The 23,095-nt window shown below is 47.4% G+C and overlaps 1 protein-coding gene across 1 annotated transcript in view; it reads left to right on the top strand.

The window, feature by feature from the left end:
• SPATA16 (spermatogenesis associated 16) overlaps positions 1–22,048 on the top strand; it is a 37,915-nt gene extending 15,867 nt beyond the window's left edge. The window contains exons 6-14 of the mRNA XM_077789675.1: positions 2,733–2,875; positions 5,405–5,494; positions 6,588–6,672; positions 9,375–9,522; positions 11,628–11,771; positions 11,987–12,099; positions 16,538–16,702; positions 18,136–18,213; positions 20,355–22,048. Coding sequence (XP_077645801.1) covers positions 2,733–2,875; positions 5,405–5,494; positions 6,588–6,672; positions 9,375–9,522; positions 11,628–11,771; positions 11,987–12,099; positions 16,538–16,702; positions 18,136–18,213; positions 20,355–20,534 — 1,146 coding nt within the window. The 3' untranslated portion in view covers positions 20,535–22,048. The remainder of the gene's footprint in view (positions 1–2,732; positions 2,876–5,404; positions 5,495–6,587; positions 6,673–9,374; positions 9,523–11,627; positions 11,772–11,986; positions 12,100–16,537; positions 16,703–18,135; positions 18,214–20,354) is intronic.
• Positions 22,049–23,095: the final 1,047 nt, after the last annotated feature.

The raw sequence follows: 23,095 nt of genomic DNA on the forward strand, positions 1-23,095 counted from the left end.
TAAGCCTGAAATGCCTGGGGTCAGGGAGAAATCCTGAGATGGGATTTTGGGCAAAATCTGAAATTTTGGAGTTGTAAATAAGCCTGAAATGTCTGGGGTCAGGGAGAAATCCTGAGATGGGATTTCGGGCAAAATCCCAAAATTGGGAGTTGTAAATAAGCCTGAAATGCCTGGGGCCAGGGAGAAATCCTGAGATGGGATTTTGGGCAAAATCTGAAATTTTGGAGTTGTAAATAAGCCAATGAAATTGTAAATGAGCACCGAGCTGGGTGCCTGGGGTGAGGGAGAAATCCTGAGATGGGATTTTGGCTGAAATCTGAAATTTTGGGGTTGTAAATAAGCACCAAGCTGGATGGATGGGGTCAGGGAGAAATCCTGAGATGGGATTTTGGCCGAAATCTGAAATTTTGGAGTTGTAAATAAGCCTGAAATACCTGGGGTCAGAGAGAAATCCTGAGATGGGATTTCAGCCAAAATCTGAAAATTTGGGAGTTGTAAATAAGCCTGAGATGTCTGGGGCCAGGGAGAAATCCTGAGATTCAAATTTGCTCGAAATCCAAAATTTTGGAGTTGTATATAAGCCTGGAGTGCCTGGGGTCAGAGAGAAATCCTGAGATGTGATTTTGGACAAAATCTGAAATTTTGGACTTGTAAATAAGCCAATGAAATTGGAAATAAGCACCAAGCTGGGATGCCTGGGGTCAGGGAGAAATCCTGAGATGGGATTTCGCCCAAAATCCGAAATTTGGGAGTTGTAAATAAGCCACAGAAGTGGGGGAAGTGTTGGTCTGGCCCAAGGAATGCCAGGTGATTTTGTACTTTTCTCCAACTTCTTAACTGCATTAATGTGTGGAGGAAATTAAAGTCCCATAAAGTGAAAAATTAATATTCCTCCTTTTAATTTGAGCTCTATCAGCAGCAAATGGCCTCTCGATAATTGGGGTTTTTCCTCTGCCTCAGCTGATTCTTTCTCTCCACTCTCACTCCAGCACCTTCAGCCAGGCACTTTGAGAAAGGGAATACAATTTTTTTTTAGCACTGTTCTGCCATATTTCATTCAAATTGTCAAATATTAGGGTTTTCCAGTTCACCAGCAAATATCCTATTATTTTTTTATTATTATTACAGTACTGACGTAATTTTTTAAAGCAATAAATATTACAGCAAGCAGTGGATAAAATGATAAAGTCGCCCATTTGAAGTGGGTTTTTTTTGCCCCATGTATTCTGAAATGAGCTGTGGTGGGAGCAGCAGCACGGGGCACTTAAAAAGAAAAAGGATTTATTTTATCTGTTCCTGAGGGGAAAAAAAGAAAAAGGATTTATTTTATCTGTTCCTGAGGGGAAAAAAAGAAAAAGGATTTATTTTATCTGTTCCTGAGGGGAAAGAAAGAAAAGGGATTTATTTTATCTGTTCCTGAGGGGAAAAAAAGAAAAGGGATTTATTTTATCTGTTCCTGAGGGGGAAAAAAGGAAAAGGATTTATTTTATCTGTTCCTGAGGGGAAAGAAAGAAAAGGGATTTATTTTATCTGTTCCTGAGGGGAAAAAAAGAAAAAGGATTTATTTTATCTGTTCCTGAGGGGAAAGAAAGAAAAAGGATTTATTTTATCTGTTCCTGAGGGGAAAGGAAGAAAAGGGATTTATTTTATCTGTTCCTGAGGGGAAAAAAAGAAAAAGGATTTATTTTATCTGTTCCTGAGGGGAAAGAAAGAAAAAGGATTTATTTTATCTGTTCCTGAGGGGAAAGGAAGAAAAGGGATTTATTTTATCTGTTCCTGAGGGGAAAAAAAGAAAAGGGATTTATTTTATCTGTTCCTGAGGGGAAAGAAAGAAAAAGGATTTATTTTATCTGTTCCTGAGGGGAAAGAAAGAAAAGGGATTTATTTTATCTGTTCCTGAGGGGAAAGAAAGAAAAAGGATTTATTTTATCTGTTCCTGAGGGGAAAAAAAGAAAAGGGATTTATTTTATCTGTTCCTGAGGGGAAAAAAAGGAAAAGGATTTATTTTATCTGTTCCTGAGGGGAAAGAAAGAAAAGGGATTTATTTTATCTGTTCCTGAGGGGAAAAAAAGAAAAAGGATTTATTTTATCTGTTCCTGAGGGGAAAAAAAGAAAAGGGATTTATTTTATCTGTTCCTGAGGGGAAAAAAAGGAAAAGGATTTATTTTATCTGTTCCTGAGGGGAAAGAAAGAAAAGGGATTTATTTTATCTGTTCCTGAGGGGAAAAAAAAGAAAAAGGATTTATTTTATCTGTTCCTGAGGGGAAAGAAAGAAAAAGGATTTATTTTATCTGTTCCTGAGGGGAAAAAAAGAAAAGGGATTTATTTTATCTGTTCCTGAGGGGAAAGAAAGAAAAAGGATTTATTTTATCTGTTCCTGAGGGGAAAGGAAGAAAAGGGATTTATTTTATCTGTTCCTGAGGGGAAAAAAAGAAAAGGGATTTATTTTATCTGTTCCTGAGGGGAAAGGCTGGAGGATGGAGATACCTGGACAAAGGAGGAGGGAATTAACCCCTGGGATTAATTGTGAATTGTGGGGCCGGTGCTCCTCAGCATCCCCTAAATCCAACTCTCAGAACCAAAAAAAAAAAACCCCCGGGACATCCCTGAAGGAGCATTCTATCCTCTGCACTTTTCTGGTAAAAACCCGGGTTCTGGCTGTAGTTTTGAGCATCGGAGCCGCGTCTCCTGGGCCGATCAGCGCTGATGGTTGGGTTTTGCTCCCCGTGCAGCTCTGCGGCGGCTCCGGCGCCCGGCGTGGCCCCAGGTCCTGCCCGGAGCACGGCTCCACGCTGGCCAGCTCCATCCACGCCAAGCTCGCCCTGTGCCACCTAAAGCTGGGGCAGCCCGGCCTGGCCCTGCTCCACTCCCACAGGTGGGAAAAACACACACAACACGGGTGGGACACGGGGCGCGGAGAGCCGGGGCGACAGCGAGGGGAATAGTCGGGGTAACGAGGGAAAATAATGGGGGTAACGAGGGAAAATAGTCGGGGTAACGAGGGAAAATAGTCGGGGTAACGAGGGAAAATAATCGGGGTAACGAGGGAAAATAATGGGGGTAACGAGGGAAAATAGTCAGGGTAACGAGGAAATAGTAATCAGGATAACGAGGGAAAATAGTCGGGGTAACGAGGGAAATAGTCGGGGTAACGAGGGAAAATAGTCGGGGTAACGAGGGAAAATAGTCGGGGTAATGAGGGAAAATAGTCGGGGTAACGAGGGAAAATAGTCGGGGTAACGAGGGAAAATAGTCGGGGTAACGAGGGAAAATAATGGGGGTAACGAGGGAAAATAGTCGGGGTAACGAGGGAAAATAATCGGGGTAACGAGGGAAAATAGTCGGGGTAACGAGGGAAAATAGTCGGGGTAACGAGGGAAAATAATGGGGGTAATGAGGGAAAATAATGGGGGTAATGAGGGAAAATAGTCGGGGTAACGAGGGAAAAAAGTCGGGGTAACAAGGGAAAATAGTCAGGGTAACGAGGAAATAATAATCAGGATAACGAGGGAAAATAATCGGGGTAACGAGGGAAAATAGTCGGGGTAACAAGGGAAATAGTCGGGGTAACGAGGGAAAATAGTCGGGATAACGAGGGAAAATAGTCGGGATAACAAGGGAAAAGTAATCGGGATAATGAGGGAAAATAATTGGGATAACGAAGAAATAGTAATCGGGATAACGAGGGAAAATAGTCGGGATAACGAGGGAAAATAATTGGGATAACGAGGGAAAATAGTCGGGGTAACGAGGGAAAATAGTCGGGGTAACGAGGGAAAAATAATCGGGATAATGAGGGAAAATAGTCGGGGTAACGAGGGAAAATAGTTGGGGTAACGAGGGAAAAATAATCGGGATAACGAGGGAAAATAGTCGGGATAATGAGGAAATAGTAATTGGGATAACGAGGGAAAATAATCGGGGTAACGAGGAAATAGTAATCGGGATAACGAGGAAATAGTGATCGGGATAACGAGGGAAAAGTAATCGGGATAACGAGGGAAAATAGTCGGGGTAACGAGGGAAAATAATCGGGGTAACGAGGGAAAATAGTCGGGGTAACGAGGGAAAATAGTCGGGGTAACGAGGGAAAATAATTGGGATAACGAGGGAAAATAATCGGGATACTGAGGAAAAAATAATCGGGATAACGAGGGAAAATAATTGGGATAACGAGGAAATAGTAATCGGGATAATGAGGAAAAATAGTGGGGATAATGAGGAAATAATAATCGCGAGGATGAGGAAATAATAATCGAGATAATGAGGAAATAATAATCGGGATAACGAGGAAATAGTAAGATAACGAGGAAATAATAATCGAGAGGATGAGGAAATAATAATCGAGATAATGAGGAAATAATAATCGGGATAACGAGGGAAAAATAATCGAGATAACGAGGAAATAGTAATCGGGATAATGAGGAAATAATAATAATAATCGAGAGGATGAGGAAATAATAATCGAGAGGATGAGGAAAAAATAATCGAGATAACGAGGAAATAATAATCGGGATAATGAGGAAATAATAATCGAGATAATGAGGAAATAATCAAGATAATGAGGAAATAATAATCGGGATAAAGAGGAAATAATAATCAAGAGGATGAGGAAATAATAATCGAGATAATGAGGAAATAATCAGGATAACGAGGAAATAGTATTCGGGATAACAAGGAAATAGTAATCGGGATAAAGAGGAAATAATAATCGAGAGGATGAGGAAATAATAATTGAGAGGATGAGGAAATAATAATTGGGATAACGAGGAAATAACAATCGAGATAAAGAGGAAATAATAATCGAGATAACGAGGAAATAATAATCGGGATAAAGAGGAAATAATAATCGAGATAAAGAGGAAATAATAATCGGGATAACGAGGAAAAATAATCGAGATAATGAGGAAATAATAATCGGGATAATGAGGAAATAATAATTGAGATAAAGAGGAAATAATAATCAAGAGGATGAGGAAATAATAATCGAGATAATGAGGAAATAATAATCGACAGGACGTGTGGGTCTCCGATTCTTTCTTTGAGCAGTTTGTGCTCAGGATGTTCGCACACCAAAGTAAAAGAGAATATTACCCCTGGAGATTTTATTCCTAGAGACACAAACCCCCGAGTGAAATTGCAATTAGGATCTAAAACCACCTTGGGACGAACCTTTAAGTCATATTTTTAGCCATGTTTTCCTCATCCGTCACAGCTGGAGGGAGGGAGAGGGCAGCCGAGGCAGAGCTCACCTGACATTCGAGATGTGGTGATATATTATATATACATTTATTTGAGATACGGACAGAAGCGCACCTGGCACCTGCCCCGGCCACTTTTTTAGGAGTTTTGGCGACGTCATAAATGCCAGCCTCACCTTGTCCGTGCCTCTTCTCTCCCCAAGGAGCATCGCCCAGAACCCCTCTCACTTCTGCAACCACCTGCGCCAAGCCGCCTGCTTTCGGAGCCTGCACAGATACACGGACGCTGCCAGGTACTGCAGCTGCATTCCTGTCCCTGCAGCCTTTCCTGCAGCCTTTCCTGCAGCCCTTTCCTGCAGCCCTTTCCTGCATTCCTGTCCCTGCAGCCTTTCCTGCAGCCCTTTCCTGCATTCCTGTCCCTGCAACCTTTCCTGCAGCCCTTTCCTGCATCCCTTTCCTGCATCCCTTTCCTGCATCCCTTCCCTGCATCCCTTTCCTGCAGCCCTTTCCTGCAGCCCTTTCCTGCATCCCTTTCCTGCATCCCTTCCCTGCATTCCTTTCATTGCAGCCCTTTCCTGCAGCCTTTCCTGCATTCCTTTCATTGCAGCCCTTTCCTGCAGCCTTTCCTGCATTCCTTTCATTGCAGCCCTTTCCTGCAGCCCTTTCCTGCATTCCTGTCCCTGCAGCCCTGTCCCTGCAGCCCTTTCCTGCATTCCTGTCCCTGCAGCCTTTCCTGCAGCCCTTTCCTGCATTCCTTTCATTGCAGCCCTGTCCCTGCAGCCCTTTCCTGCATTCCTGTCCCTGCAGCCTTTCCTGCAGCCCTTTCCTGCATTCCTTTCATTGCAGCCCTGTCCCTGCAGCCCTTTCCTGCATTCCTGTCCCTGCAGCCCTTTCCTGCAGCCTTTCCCTGCATCCATTTCCCTAACTGACATCCTGAGCTATTTGCTGGCAGGGAATTTCAGGGAGTTAAAAATGTTAAAAATTTGCTGATGCTTGTCTGAAGGTTGTGTGTAATGTGAATAATCCCAATTGTTGCTCCTAAATGACACCCAGGTCTGTTTGCTGGCAGAGAATTCAGGGAGTTAAAAATGTTAAAATCTGATGATGCTTGTCTGAAACTTGTGTGTAATGTGAATAATGCCAATTGTTGCCCCAAAATGACACCCAGGGCTGTTTGCTGGTAGGGAATTTCAGGGAATTAAAAATGTAAAAATCTGCTGACACTTGTCTGAAGGTTGTGTGTAATGTGAATAATGCCAATTGTTGCTCCTAAATGACACCCAGGTCTGTTTGCTGGTGGGGAATTTCAGGGAATTAGAAATGTTAAACATTTGCTGACACTTGTCAGAAGGTTGTGTGCAGTGAGAACAATTCCTGTGTCCCCAGGAGCGCCATGGTGGCCCACGTGCTGTACGTGCTGCACGAGGCGGCGGAGCCGCGCACCAGCGAGCTGCTGCAGCGCTACTGGCAGGTAGGGCAGTGCCCCGGGCACGGGTGGCACGGGACAGACCCGGGCAGTGCCCCGGGCACGGGTGGCACGGGACAGACCCGGGCACGGGTGGCACGGGACAGACCCGGGCACGGGTGGCACGGGACAGACCCGGGCAGTGCCCCGGGCACGGGTGGCACGGGACAGACCCGGGCACGGGTGGCACGGGACAGACCCGGGCACTGCCCCGGGCACGGGAGGAACAGACCCGGGCACTGCCCCGGGCACGGGTGGCACGGGACAGACCCGGGAACTGCCCCAGGCACGGGTGGAACAGACCCGGGCACTGCCCCGGGCACGGGACAGACCCGGGCACTGCCCCGGGCACGGGACAGACCCGGGCACTGCCCCGGGCACGGGTGGCACGGGACAGACCCGGGCACTGCCCCGGGCACGGGTGGCACGGGACAGACCCGGGAACTGCCCCGGGCACGGGTGGCACGGGACGGACCCAGGAACTGCCCCGGGCACGGGTGTCACGGGATGGACAGACCCGGGCACTGCCCCGGGCACGGGTGGCACGGGACGGACCTGGGCACTGCCCCGGGCATGGCACGGACCCGGGCACTGCCCCGGGCACGGGTGGAACAGACCCGGGTACTGCCCCGGGCACGGGTGGAACAGACCCGGGCACTGCCCTGGGCACGGGTGGCACGGGACGGACCTGGGCACTGCCCCGGGCACGGGTGGCACGGGAGGAACCCGGGCACTGCCCCGGGCACGGGTGGAACAGACCCGGGCACTGCCCCGGGCACGGGTGGAACACACCCGGGTACTGCCCTGGGCACGGGACAGACCCGGGTACTGCCCCGGGCACGGGAGGAACAGACCCGGGCACTGCCCCGGGCACGGGTGGCACGGGTGGAACAGACCCGGCGGGGCTGCACCAGCTCCTGGGGCTGCAGATGGGAACGGGCCCGGGAAAATTAATGGGGAAAAATCAAATGATTATTGGCAGGCAAATTCTATAGAGAGAGGCACCAGGAAAGGACAGAGCCCAGGGTGTGCAACAAGGGTCAGCCTCAGCAGAGGTTTTTGTTATAAATGAAAATTTGTCTGGTCAAATTAATGGGGAAAAATCAAATGGTTATTGGCAGGCAAATTCTATAAAGAGAGCCACAAGGAAAGGACAGAGCCGAGCCCGGGGTTGGCACGGGGTGTGCAACAAGGGTCAGCCTCAGCAGAGGTTTTTGTTATAAATGAAAATTTGTCTGGTCAAATTAATATGGAAAAATAAAATATTTATTTGGCAGTCAAATTCTATATAGCAAGCCACAAGGAAAGACCAAAGCCCTGGGGGTGAAAAAATAAATCAGCCTCAGCAGAGGTTTTCCTCTATCCCACACGCCCATCCTGGCACAGGCAGTTTTTATAGGGGAAATTCAGTTTTTATAGGGAAAATTCGGGTTTTATAGGGAAAATTCGGGTTTTATAGGGAAAATTCGTTTTATAGGGAAAATTCGGTTTTTATGGGGAAAATTCGGTTTTTATAGGGAAAATTCGGTTTTTATAGGGAAAATTCAGTTTTTAAAGGGAAAATTCCACCTGAAGCCAAGGTTTCAGCAATCAGTCTTTTCTTCCGTTCAGAGCCCAGAGGTTAATAAGATTTTTGTTTTTGGTGATGAGGAAGAACAATTCAGTGTCAGGAGTTGGTGAATCCCGTAATGAAATTTATGGGAATGCTGCATTCACGTGGAGGATTTCCACGATACTGTTATAAATGAAAATTTGTCCAGTCAAATTTAAAATGAAAAAATAAAATATTTATTTGCAATCCAATTCTATCTAGCCAGCCAAAAGGAAAGAACAGAGCCCGGGGTCGACCCTGGGGTGTGCAAAAATAAATCAGCCTCAGCAGAGGTTTTCCCCTTTGCCCACACCTCCATCCTGGCACAAGCGGTTTTTGTAGGGAAAATTCGGTTTTTATAGGAAAAAATCGGTTTTTATAGGGAAAATTCGGTTTTTATAGGGCAAATTCCACCTGAAGCCAAGATTTCAGCAATCAGTCTTTTCTTCCACTCTAACTTTAAACTGTTAGAGAGTTTTTGTCACAGCTGGATATTGGTGATCAATATCCACATTGTTTTAATAAATCACTTTCTAACTTTAAACTGTTAGAGAGTTTTTGTCTGTCAAGCTGGATATCGGTACTAGATCAATATCCATATTTTTTTAATAAATCACTTTCTAACTTTAAACTGTTGGAGGGTTTTTCTCCGCCACAGCTGGATATCGGTGATCAATATCCATATTTTTTTAATAAATCACTTTCTAACTTTAAATTGTTGGAGGGTTTTTCTCTGCCACAGCTGGATATCGGTGATCAATATCCATATTTTTTAATAAATCACAGCGCCTGGCCACCCTCTGGGGGAAGAACCTGTCCTTGATATCCAACCCAAACCTCCCCTGACACAACAACTCCGGCCATGGCTGACGAAGGAATATTTCCCTAACTCTTCCTGATGTGGAATCGCTTTTTCTCTCCGCCGGAAAAATTCCTCTTCTCTCTGTCTTCTTGAAGGTGGATGTTCATGGCGTCGCCTCCCAAACCACCTAGTTGCTTTGTTTGGGTTTTTTTATATATATATTTTTTTTTTTTATATATATATTTTTTAACCAGCGCCGCCCAACACGAAACGCATAATTTATCATTTCTCTGCCCTTATTTTTTTTATTTTCAGGCGTTGATTCAAGAAGCCCTGGCCGGAGAAGCGTCTTTCTGCGCTCTGTACACGCCTTTCGAGCGAGGCAGCAAGGCGCACACGCTGCAGGAGGCCAGCGGGACCTTTGCCGAGCGGCACCCCGGCTACGCGCGGCACGTTTTCACAGGTACCGCGGCCGGAGAGCCGCACAGCCGCACGCTGCCCGGCAGCCGCACAGCCGAGCTGCCCGGTCTCTGCACACCCGAGCTGCCCGGTCTCTGCACACCCGAGCTGCCCGGCAGCCACACACACACCCGCACACTGCCCGGCAGCCGCACACACACCCGCACACTGCCCGGCAGCCGCACACACACCCGCACGCTGCCCCGGCAGCCGCACACACACCCGCACACTGCCCGGCCTCTGCACACACACCCGCACACTGCCCGGCAGCCGCACACCCGCACACTGCCCGGCCTCCGCACACACACCCGCATGCTGCCCGGCAGCCGCACACCCGCACACTGCCCGGCAGCCGCACACACACCCGCACGCTGCCCCGGCAGCCACACACACACCCGCACACTGCCCCGGCAGCCACACACACACCCGCACACTGCCCGGCAGCCGCACACCCGCACGCTGCCCGGCAGCCGCACACCCGCACACTGCCCGGCCTCTGCACACACACCCGCACGCTGCCCGGCCTCTGCACACCTGCACGCTGCCCGGCAGCCGCACACACACCCGCACACTGCCTGGCCTCTGCACACCCGCACACTGCCCGGCCTCCGCACGCACACCCGCACACTGCCCGGCCTCCGCACACCCGCACACTGCCCCGGCAGCCGCACGCACACCCGCACACTGCCCGGCAGCCGCACACCCGCACGCTGCCCGGCAGCCGCACACCCGCACGCTGCCCGGCCTCTGCACACCCGCACACTGCCTGGCCTCTGCACACCCGCACACTGCCCGGCCTCCGCACACACACCCGCACACTGCCCCGGCAGCCACACACACACCCGCACGCTGCCCTGGCAGCCGCACACACACCCGCACGCTGCCCTGGCAGCCGCACACACACCCGCACACTGCCCGGCCTCTGCACACACACCCGCACGCTGCCCGGCCTCCGCACACCCGCACGCTGCCCGGCAGCCGCACACCCGCACGCTGCCCGGCAGCCGCACACCCGCACGCTGCCCGGCCTCCGCACACACACCCGCACGCTGCCCCGGCAGCCGCACACCCGCACACTGCCCGGCCTCCGCACACCCGAGCTGCCCCGGCCTCCGCACACACACCCGCACACTGCCCGGCCTCTGCACACACACCCGCACGCTGCCCGGCCTCTGCACACACACCCGCACGCTGCCCGGCCTCCGCACACACACCCGCACGCTGCCCCGGCCTCTGCACACCCGCACGCTGCCCCGGCAGCCGCACACCCGCATGCTGCCCGGCCTCCGCACACACACCCGCACGCTGCCCCGGCCTCTGCACACCCGCACGCTGCCCCGGCAGCCACACACCCGCATGCTGCCCGGCCTCCGCACACACACCCGCACGCTGCCCGGCCTCCGCACACACACCCGCACACTGCCCGGCCTCCGCACACACACCCGCACGCTGCCCGGCCTCCGCACACACACCCGCACACTGCCCGGCCTCTGCACACACACCCGCACGCTGCCCGGCCTCCGCACACACACCCGCACACTGCCCGGCCTCCGCACACCCGCACACTGCCCCGGCAGCCGCACACACACCCGCACGCTGCCCTGGCAGCCGCACGCACACCCGCACGCTGCCCGGCAGCCGCACACTCGCACACTGCCCCGGCAGCCACACACCCGCACGCTGCCCGGCCTCTGCACACACACCCGCACACTGCCCCGGCAGCCGCACACCCGCACGCTGCCCGGCAGCCGCACACCCGCACACTGCCCCGGCAGCCACACACACACCCGCACGCTGCCTGGCCTCCGCACACCCGCACGGTGCCCAGTCTCCGCACACCCGCACGCTGCCCGGCCTCTGCACACCCGCACACTGTCCCGGCAGCCGGGCACCGCACCTTCGGCTTTTAAGCCGTTGAGGCGAAAGGCTGCAGAGCGCCAAGACTGGAAGCCGGGGCGCGCTGGTTTTGCTGTTTGTGTTTTGGTGAAGTTTCTGGAGGCTGTTTCACTCCTTCTTAAAAAGAAGGTTTTGCTCCAGAGGAAAAAAGTGACTTGTCTTACAGCCGGAAAGAAACGCGGCAGCAAAAACGATTTTCCTTTCCCTGCGCAGATCCGCACGGAATCCACCTGCTGCCAGAGGAGGCTGAAGAATCTCGCCCTGGCCAGCAGTACTTACTGACTCTGGGCTTCAGAAACAGAGACATCGGGAAAATCGTGGAGAAGTTTGTGACCCAAAGCCTGCCGGTCCATCCAGGTGCGCCAAGTCGCTCAGGAACCGGCCTGGCTCTGGGGGTGACCTCCCCAAAAATCCCAAATCCCTGCTGAACGAGGGGGCGAGGGGTGCTGAGGATCCGCGGCCCCGGCGGCTCTTCCCGTGCCCCCGAGTCCTCCTCCAGCTCACCCGCCGGCTGCCCCGGAGAAAACGGGACAAAGAATCGGGATGAAAACAGCCTCGTTCACTCCCCCCAGGCCAGAGGATAACTTTGAGCTCCAGCACGGAGGAAGAACCGGGAGCGTTCTGGCGGAACGCCGGGAGAAGCATCACGGCCGCCGTGGCTTTTGTGGGAAGCTCCAAGATAAAGGTGAGCGTCCCGTTCAGTTTTGGTGTGTGGGTTTAATTCCTGCGGCGCGCAGAAACGCTCTGTCAATGGAGTTAGGAGCAGAGCTGGGGTGGGTTCAGGATTTTTTGGGAAGGAATTCTCGTGATTTAACAGTGACACAGTTTCTTAAATTTCCCTCTGCGTGCGGTTTCCTCGGCTCTTTATTGCCTGTGGTGTTCCACCCCTCCTGCACAAGCACCGACACAATTTCGCTCTTATTTCACACCCACAGCACACCCCGAGCTCCCTCAGGGGTCACTCAGCTCCTCGTGAGGCGTTTTCCTCCAGGTCTGGATCCTCGTGGAGGTGTTACAGGATTTCTGAGAGAAAAATTTGGTCATGGTTTGTGCGTGGAGTGAGGATTGAGCTGCCCCACTCACACCAGGCCCGGAAGCTTTTGATGCAGTGAGAATTCAGTCGTGGCACAATTAGAAATTGTGTTAAGGTCATTACAAAGTAATGAGCAATCTGCAGTGTGAAAAGTTTGGCCGCCTTAAGGAAAAGGTAAACAATGTTGGCGTGCCAATCAGAGCGCTTTGTAAATTGGAAACCATATGGAAATGTGTAAAACCTGCCATCTTCTCACTAATAAAGGGGAGGACATTGCATTGACCGTGTTACAAATGAGAATTTATTCAGCCGGATTAAAAATAAAAAATAATTTTATTAGCGGTCAAATTCTACCTCGCCAGCCACGGAAAAAGACAGAGCCGAGCCCGGGGATCGACCCTGGGGGTGCAAAAATAAATCAGCCTCAGCAGAGGTTTTGCCCTATGCCCACACCTCCATCCTGGCACAGGCGGTTTTTATAGGGAAAATTCGGTTTTTATAGGGAAAATTCGGTTTTTATAGGGAAAATTTGGTTTTATAGGGAAAATTTGGTTTTTATAGGGAAAATTTGGTTTTATAGCGAAAATTTGGTTTTTATAGGGAAAATTCGGTTTTTATAGGGAAAATTTGGGTTTTATAGGGAAAATTCCACCTGAGGCCAAGATTTCAGCAATCAGCCTTTTCTTCTATTCAGAGTCCATAGGTTAATAAGAATTTCTTTTTTTGGTGATGAGGAGGAACAATTCAGTGTCCGGAGTAGGTGAATTCTTGATTTTACAGGAAGGCTGCACTCACATGGATCTGCCCGAGGGTTTCCATGATATTTTTATCAATAAAAATGTGTCCGGCCAAATTTAAAATGAAAAAATAAAATATTTATTTGCAATCCAATTCTATCTATCCAGCCACAAGATCCATGAGATCCATCTCGGGTCGTTTATGCGATGATCAGCACCCGAGCCACATCCTTTTATTTGTAAATTAAATTAATTTCCAATATACACCCAGTCTCGCCTGCAAAAGTGGCAGGGAACTAATACAAACGGGCACAAATTAACAGTTTTTATACATTTCCACATGGTTTAGAATTTACAAAGCACTCTGATTGGCACGCCAACATTATTTACCTTTTCCTAAAGGTGGCCAAACTTTTCACACTGCAGCTCTGCCCTAATTCACACTCGGATAGCTGATTGCTTTGTAATGACCTTAACACAATTTCTAATTGTGCCACGACTGAATTCTCACTGCATCAAAAGCTTCCAGGCCTGGTGTGAGTGGGGCAGCTCAATCCTCACTCCACACACAAACGATGCTCTCCATCTCTCAGGAATTCTGTGATTGTGAGATTCTGTTATTCTGTGTTTCTGTGATTCTTTTATTCTGTGATTCTGTTGTTCTGTGTTTCTGTGATTCTGTGATTCTGTGATTTTGTGATTCTGTGATTCTGTTATTCTGTGATTCTTTTATTCTGTGATTCGTTTATTCTGTGATTTTGTGATTCTGTGATTCTTTTATTCTGTGATTTTGTGATTCTGTGATTCTTTTATTCTGTGATTCTTTTATTCTGTGATTCTGTTGTTCTGTGATTCTTTTATTCTGTGATTCTTTTATTCTGTGATTCTGTTGTTCTGTGTTTCTGTGTTTCTGTGTTTCTGTGATTCTGTGATTCTGTGATTCTTTTATTCTGTGATTCTGTTGTTCTGTGTTTCTGTGATTCTGTGATTCTGTGATTTTGTGATTCTGTGATTCTTTTATTCTGTGATTCTTTTATTCTGTGATTCGTTTATTCTGTGATTTTGTGATTCTGTGATTCTTTTATTCTGTGTTTCTGTGATTCTGTGTTTCCGTGATTCTTTTATTCTGTGATTTTGTGATTCTGTGATTCTTTTATTCTGTGATTATTTTATTCTGTGATTCTGTTGTTCTGTGTTTCTGTGATTCTGTGAAAAGATAGGGCACGGGTTGGACTTGATGATCTCAGAGGTCTCTTCCAACTTCATTAGTCTGTGATTCTGTGATTCTGTGATTTTGTAATTCTGTTATTCTGTGATCCTGTGATTCTGTGAAAAGTTAGGGCATAGGCTGGACTGGATGATTTTAGAGATCTTTTCCAACCTTGTTATTCTGTGATTCTGTGATTTTGTGATTCTCTGATTCTGTGATTCTGTTATTCTGTGATTTTGTGATTCTCTGATTTTGTGATTTTGTGATTCTGTAATTCTGTTATTCTGTGATTCTGTGAAAAGTTAGGGCATAGGTTGGACTTGATGATCTTAGAGGTCTTTTCCAACCTCATTATTCTGTGATTCTGTGATTTTTTTGATTTTGTGATTTTGTGATTCTGTGATTTTGTGATTCTTTTATTCTGTGTTTCTGTGATTCTGTGAAAAGTTAGGGCATAGGCTGGACTTGATGACCTCAGAGGTGTCTTCCAACCTCATTATTCTGTGATTCTGTAAAATACTGGAATTGTCTTCCCAGGGAGGTGGTGGAATCACCATCTCTGGATATGGTTAAAAAGATTGGACCTGGATGATCTCAGGGGTCTCTTCCAACCTCGTTATTCTGTGATTCTGTGATTCTGTGATTCTGTGATTTTGTGATTCTGTGATTCTGTGATTCTTTTATTCTGTTATTCTGTTGTTCTGTGTTTCTGTGATTCTGTGATTCTCTTATTCTGTTATTCTGTGATTCTCTGATTTTGTGATTCTGTGATTCTGTTGTTCTGTGTTTCTGTGATTCTGTTATTCTGTGATTCTTTTATTCTGTGATTCTGTTGTTCTGTGTTTCTGTGATTCTGTTGCTCTGTGTTTCTGTGTTTCTGTGTTTCTGTGTTTCTGTGATTCTGTGTTTCTGTGATTCTTTTATTCTGTTGTTCTGTGTTTCTGTGATTCTGTTGCTCTGTGTTTCTGTGTTTCTGTGTTTCTGTGTTTCTGTGATTCTGTTATTCTGTGATTCTGTGTTTCTGTGATTCTGTTATTCTGTGTTTCTGTGATTCTTTTATTCTGTGATTCTGTGTTTCTGTGATTCTGTTATTCTGTGTTTCTGTGCTGCTGTTGCTCTGTGATTTTTTGATTCTGTGATTCTTTTATTCTGTGATTCTTCTATTCTGTGATTCTTTTATTCTGTTATTCTGTGTTTCCGTGCTGCTGTTGCTCTGTGATTTTTTGATTCTGCGATTCTGTGAGAACCAATTCCAAAGGAGAAAACCCTTTGTGTTCGTTACCCGCGGCTCCCCGCCCCACCTCCCGTGCCATCCCCGTGTTCCTGCCCCAGCCAGCTCCTGGCACCAAATCCTTCTCCTCGGACACGCGGACACGCGGGCACATGGACACACGGACACACAGACACACGGACACACGGACACGGACACACGGACAGGAGGGCACGCGGACACACGGACACACGGACACACGGACACACGGACACGCGGACAGGAGGGCACGCGGACACACGGACACACGGACACACGGACACACGGACACATGGACAGGAGGGCACGCGGATACACGGACACACGGGCACACGGACACACAGACACGGACACACAGACACACGGGCACGCGGACACATGGACACACGGACATACAGACACACAGACACACGGACACACACACACGGACACACGGACACACGGACACGCGGGCACATGGACACACGGACACACGGACACACAGACACACGGACACACAGACACAAAGACACACAGACACACAGACACACACAGACACACACACACACACACACAGACACACAGACACACACAGACACAGACACACGGACACATGGACACACGGACACACAGACACACAGACACACACACGGACACACGGACACACGGACACACACACACAGACACACAGACACACGGACACACAGACACACACACACACGGACACACAGACACACGGACACACGGACACACAGACACATACACACGGACACACACACAGACACACGGACACACAGACACACACACACACACACACACACAGACACACGGACACACGGACACACAGACACAGGAGGCACAGGGCTCGGAGGTCAGCACCTCTCCTCCCAGCCCCTCTCTTCTCCCTGCCCACAGGACGAGCGCGGCCCCTGCGCCCGCGCCATCGAGCAGCTCCACCGCGCCAACCTGCTCCGCCACCTGCGCAGAGCGGAGGAGCACGCCCAGCTGGTGGCCCAGGCCGTGGCCGAGCTGGCCACCGTGCCCTACCTGCAGAGACTCTCCCGGCACGATGACCAGCTGGTACGTTTGCATTCCCAACGCTTGCTCTGCTTTCTTCAGGCTGAGAGGCCACGGCGGGGAAGGGCCACTGAAGTTCTGTACGTCCACCCGGGTGGGAAATGGATCCGTAGAGAGGGCTTAAAGCTTGATGGAAGGTTTACATCAAAAAAAACCAGAATAAAAGCTCTTAAAACATCTCGCAGTTACCCCATCTCGGGGTTAGAAAAGAGCTTTATCCCACACGCGCTGTGCTCTGAAGGCCTTTGTCCAGTGTGGGGGTCTAGAAGAGTTCTCAAATCCTCCTTCAGTGTTTGATAGAGCTGATCACCCGCAAGGATGACTGAGAGAACCACCAGGACTCACCTGTCAGTATCTACTGAAAATCCCTTCTCTGCCCCCAAAACCTCCCCAAATCGGTCTGGAAAAAAAAAATTATTGCAGTGATTTTTCAGCTCTTGCTGCTTTGACATCTCTGACCTGCAGTAAAACAGCCTGAATCAGTGAATGGCTGAGGAGGAGAGCAGGAAAGGAGGGAAAACTTGATTTTCTGTACCACCACCAGTGGGAAATCAGCCTGAATCAGTGAATGGCTGAGGAGGACAGGAGCAAAGGAGGGAAAACTTGATTTTCTGTCCTGGGTCCCCACCACCAGTGGGAAATCAGCATGAATCAGTGGATGGCTGAGGAGGACAGGAGGAAAACTTGATTTTCTGTACCACCACCCGCTCCCGGTGTCAGAACAAGCCCTGCTGCTCTTGCTCACCTGTCAGACCTGCTGCAGGGGTGCCCCAGGTCGGTGAAGGATTCCTGGGGCTGTTGAGAAAAGAGCGGGGGGGAACATCTCCTCTTGCTGTGCCTCAGTGCACAGAGGGTGTCCGTCCTCCTCCTCTCAAGGGACACCTTTGGGTGAGCCTTGAGCACAGCCCAGGACTCTTCACACCTGTAGTGCTGGTCGATCTCAATTCCTCGTCACAAAATACTCGTGAAGAGACTCCAAAAAAACTACTGTTTGCGCTCCCTTTAACTTAACCCAACATTTTGGAAGGGATTTTTTTTTTAAAGTGCAGCAATAAGCGCAGGTCTCAAGCACCAGTTTTCTCCATTTTGTTCCTCAGCACTGATGCTAAGGGCAGGACACCCTGGAGCCAACCCCCATCTCTCTGTCTCTGAATTAAGAGTGTCTGAAGTATTTCCCAGGGGTTGGGAGGGGTGCAGAGTGCCAGGACTGCCCTGGCAGGGAAGGCAATTTAGATCCAAAAAATCCAGTTTAGATCCACAGCATTTTAGATCCACGAGAACGCAGCGCACAGATGAGCTGGCCGCGCTCGCTGTGCGCCAGATGAGGCCCGAAATCATCAGAGAGCCAAAGGATTTTGGACTGGGGTTTAATCTGTGCACTCAGAGGTGGTTTCTCTGTGAATTCCTCACTGATTGATTCTCCCTCGGCGCCCCAGCGGCAGTCCCTGATGGCAGATGCCTTGGACATCCTGGCAGGAAGACCTGGAGAGCGTGTGTGGACCAAAATACAGAAGGTAAGAGCCTGCAGCAAAGGGCAGTGGAGCAGCTTGCTCCTTGGGCAGCTGTCCTGGTTCAGGGCAAATTTGGGGAAAGAACCCCCAGAAGGGTTCCTTTGGGAAAGCAAATTTAATTGGCCCCTCCTCCTAACTAATTTGGGAAAGGCACCTCCTTGGAGAAAAGTGGGGAAAAAAACTGTTTATTAAACAAGCAAACTTAGATAATATGAAACAATAAAACTTCTTGCCATTCCAAGAGAGAGACAAAGGCAGAAAAATCCCCCGGGCTCGCTCGGCCTCGGGTCAGTCCCTCAGTGCTGGAAATGCCACGGCCCTGGCCCGGAGCTGCTGCTGCTCTGCTGGTGTTCATCCAGAGCAGGTCCAGAGAAAGGGAAAAAACCACAATGCAAGGAATTTCTTTGCCTCGGCTAGCTAAAAAGAACCAGAAAAGCAAAGGACAGCTCTGTCCTGCTGTCTGTCCGTCCGCAGACAACACAGGGCAGGAGCAGGGATGTGGAGGAGGGAGCGAGTTCTTGAAAACAAACTCTGCACTTCTTCCTCCTTCCTTCACTCCTGGAACACGCCTTAAAGGTGCAAAACTTATTATTCAACTTAAATAAAGGAAGATTGGGGATAAAGGCATCACAGAGTCCACCTAGGAGAGCAGGAAACGTCCCTGACTGCAGAAAGGAGAGGAGGTGCCAGGTGAAACGTGCCCCTGTGCCTCGGCTCAGGGTGAGGTTGGCCCTCACTCCACATCCCAGCCACCACCCGGGACACGTTTTCCCTCCTCTTTCTGCCCCTTGTGCTCACGCAGACACCAGCACTACCCCCGGAACAGAACAGGGATTTTTAGCAGCAGAGGAAAGTTGTGCAGACAATTTAAATTTGGTCTCTGGCTGAAGAGTCCTGCAGGCTCAGAGGTTGTGGTTGATGGGGCCAAGCCCTGGGGTCGCGCTTGCCCAGATCTTCCCAGTGCTTTTGGCCAGCCCATGATTTCCGAGGGTTTGACTTCTCCAAAACATCTCCCTCAATGATCCAAAAACATCTCCCTCACTGATCCAAAAACATCCTTCACTGACCCAAAAACATCCCCTTACTGATCCAAAAACATCTCCTTCACTGACCCAAAAACATCCTTCACTGATCTAAAACCATCTCCCTCAATGATCCAAAAACCTCTCCCTCACTGACCCAAAAACATCCTTTACTGACCCAAAAACATCCTTCACTGATCTAAAAACATCTCCCTCACTGACCCAAAAACATCCTTTACTGACCCAAAAACATCTCCCTCACTGACCCAAAAACATCCTTTACTGACCCAAAAACATCTCCCTCACTGACCCATAAACATCTCCCTCACCAACCCACATTATTGTAAATATAGCACACGTAGTTTGTGGTGTATAATGTTACAAACATTATATATATATATATATATATATGCATACATATATACACACACACATGTATATATACAAACTGGGACTGGGTTTAGACTGGGGACACACTGTTCAACATAGGTGATAAATATTAACACATTATTGTAAATATTGCACAGGTAGTTTCTGGTATTTAATGTTTTTAACATCCCACTGAGGGATGTTACACTGGCACGTTATTGTAAATACAGCACACGTAGTTTTTGCTATTTAATTTAATTTGATTTGTAATATTATATACCAGAAACTGGGGACTGGGTTTAGGCTGGGCACACACTGTTCAACGTAGGTGATAAATATCAATATTACAATTATTATTAAATATTATTGTTACAATTATTATTGTAAATATTGCACAGGTAGTTTGTGGTATTTAATGTTTGTAACATCCCGCTGAGGGCAGAGCTGGGCAGGGCAGCAGAACATGTGAGAGATAAACAGAATAAACAACCTTGAAACCAGCACAGACCAATTACGACTTCTCCTTTAGCAACGGGGCAGAAAACCAGATTTTTACCATTTCAGAATAACCAGCACCTCCAATTCCAACAAAAAACCACACAAGGGGCAGATGGATTCTCTAGATCCTCCCGCGAGGCACGGCGAGCATCGCGACGGGGATGGAACCTGAGCAGAAACGGCGACGTGGGGGGGTTATATTTTTTAAAAATCCGGATTATTTTTTTAAAATGAATTTAAATTTCTGGCTCGCAGGTGGCGCTGATTGAGGAGTACCTGCGGGAGGCAGAGGGGAGCCCAGGCGTGGCCGGGCCGGGCTGGGCTCCGGGCCACCACCAGGTCCTGAGGCTGGAGAACATCAACGTGCTCGTCCCCGACCCGCGGAGCTTGGCCACGGGCCCCCGGAGGAGCCGCGTCCTCCTGGCCACGACCTGACCAATAATCCATACCTTAATCAATCAATTGATCAAGCTGCGCCCATTTAGCTTGCACTAGTTCAAATGTCAGTGGTTTAAGTGGTGTTTATCTGCATTAAGTCGTAGGGATTGAAATTCAGATTGCATTCGATTGTATTGTAGCAATTTTAGGTTGAATTTAAACTTATATTCTATTACACTGTATTTAAGTGTATATTTAAGTTATATCACCTTAAACTTAAGTGATATTAACTAATACTTGCATTAACTTTTAAGTTATATAAATTCAGATTGCATTCATTTGTATTTACTTGAAGCAATTTTAGGTTGAATTTAAACTTATATTCTATTACACTGTATTTAAGTGTATATTTAAGTTATATCACCTTAAGTGATATTAACTAATACTTGCATTAACTTTAAGTTATAGAAATTTAAATTCAGATTGCATTCATTTGTATTTACTTGCAGCAATTTTAGGTTGAATTTAAACTTATATTCTATTACACTGTATTTAAGTGTATAAATTTAAGTTATATCACCTTAAACTTAAGTGATATTAACTAATACTTGCATTAACTTTTAAGTTATATAAATTCAGATTGCATTCATTTGTATTTACTTGCAGCAATTTTAGGTTGAATTTAAACTTATATTCTATTACACTGTATTTAAGTGTATATTTAAGCTATATCAGCTTAAACTTAAGTGATATTAACTAATACTTACTTGCATTAACTTTAAGTTATAGAAATTTAAATTCAGATTGCATTAATTTGTATTTACTTGCAGCAATTTTAGGTTGAACTTAAACTTATATTCTATTACACTGTATTTAAGTGTATATTTAAGCTATATCAGCTTAAACTTAAGTGATATTAACTAATACTTGCATTAACTTTAAGTTATAGAAATTTAAATTCACATTGCATTCATTTGTATTTACTTGCAGCAATTTTAGGTTGAATTTAAACTTATATTCTATTAAACTGTATTTAAGTGTATATTTAAGTTATATCACCTTAAGTGATATTAACTAATACTTAACTTGCATTAACTTTAAGTTATATAAATTTAAATTCAGATTGTATTCATTTGTATTTAATTGTATTTAAGTACGTATTAATTTCAGATATTGTATTAAAATATATTTGGTTGTATAAATATATTTATTAGTATAAAATATATTAGGTAGTATAAAATATACTTGGTTGTATAAATTTAAGTTGTATTACTTTAAATGCTATTGAAATTTACTTGCATTAACTTTAGGTTGTAAGAGTTGAAATTCTATTAGATTTTATTTAATAGCATAAAATTAAGCTGTATCGGTTTAAATTTAAATAATGTTAGATAGTATTTCATTGTATTAAGTTATATGAAATAAGGCTTACATTGTACTAAATTAGATTTATTATATTTAATTTAAGTTGTATGAATTTCAAATGTATGTAATGTTGTAGAGCTGTATATCCTTCTAAGTTGTATTTGTTTATATGTCAGTTGTAGTAAATGATATTTAACCGTATAAAATGTGAGTTGTATGAATTTCAATTTAAATTTCATTCAGTTGTGTTAAATTTTACCATCCTGTATTTGATGTAACACTGCCAGCAGCACCAGTCTTCTGTTCTGGGCATGTCCAGTGTCCCAGCTCTGTCCTGCTGGTCATCCTGCTGGTCATCCTTCTGGCCATCCTTCTGGCCATCCTTCTGGCCATCCTGCTGGTCATCCTTCTGGTCATCCTTCTGGTCATCCTGCTGGTCATCCTGCTGGTCATCCTTCTGGTCATCCTTCTGGTCATCCTGCTGGTCATCCTTCTGGCCATCCTTCTGGTCATCCTGCTGGTCATCCTGCTGGTCATCCTGCTGGTCATCCTGCTGGATGTCCTGCTGGTCATCCTTCTGGCCATCCTTCTGGCCATCCTTCTGGTCATCCTGCTGGTCATCCTGCTGGTCATCCTTCTGGCCATCCTTCTGGTCATCCTTCTGGCCATCCTTCTGGCCATCCTTCTGGTCATCCTGCTGGTCATCCTGCTGGTCATCCTTCTGGTCATCCTGCTGGTCATCCTTCTGGTCATCCTGCTGGTCATCCTTCTGGCCATCCTTCTGGCCATCCTGCTGGTCATCCTTCTGGCCATCCTGCTGGTCATCCTGCTGGATGTCCTGCTGGCCATCCTTCTGGTCATCCTTCTGGCCATCCTTCTGGCCATCCTGCTGGTCATCCTGCTGGATGTCCTGCTGGCCATCCTTCTGGTCATCCTTCTGGCCATCCTTCTGGCCATCCTGCTGGTCATCCTTCTGGCCATCCTGCTGGTCATCCTGCTGGATGTCCTGCTGGATGTCCTGCTGGTCATCCTTCTGGTCATGAAGAAGAAGAAAAAGGACAGGACAGGCCCAAATCCCAAATCCATCTTCAACCCTCTGACCCCCATGTACAAAACCCAAACCCCCTGTACCGCACTCAAAATTTCTTCCCTTTACTTTGTGACTACTTCTATAATATTTATAATTTTGTGACTTCTTGTTCTCCCTGCAAGGCTGGTAAATCGTTGTATGGTTCAAATCTAAAATCACAGCT

This window comes from Lonchura striata, chromosome 36 (genome assembly GCF_046129695.1).
Source record: "Lonchura striata isolate bLonStr1 chromosome 36, bLonStr1.mat, whole genome shotgun sequence".
Lineage (NCBI taxonomy): Eukaryota > Metazoa > Chordata > Aves > Passeriformes > Estrildidae > Lonchura > Lonchura striata.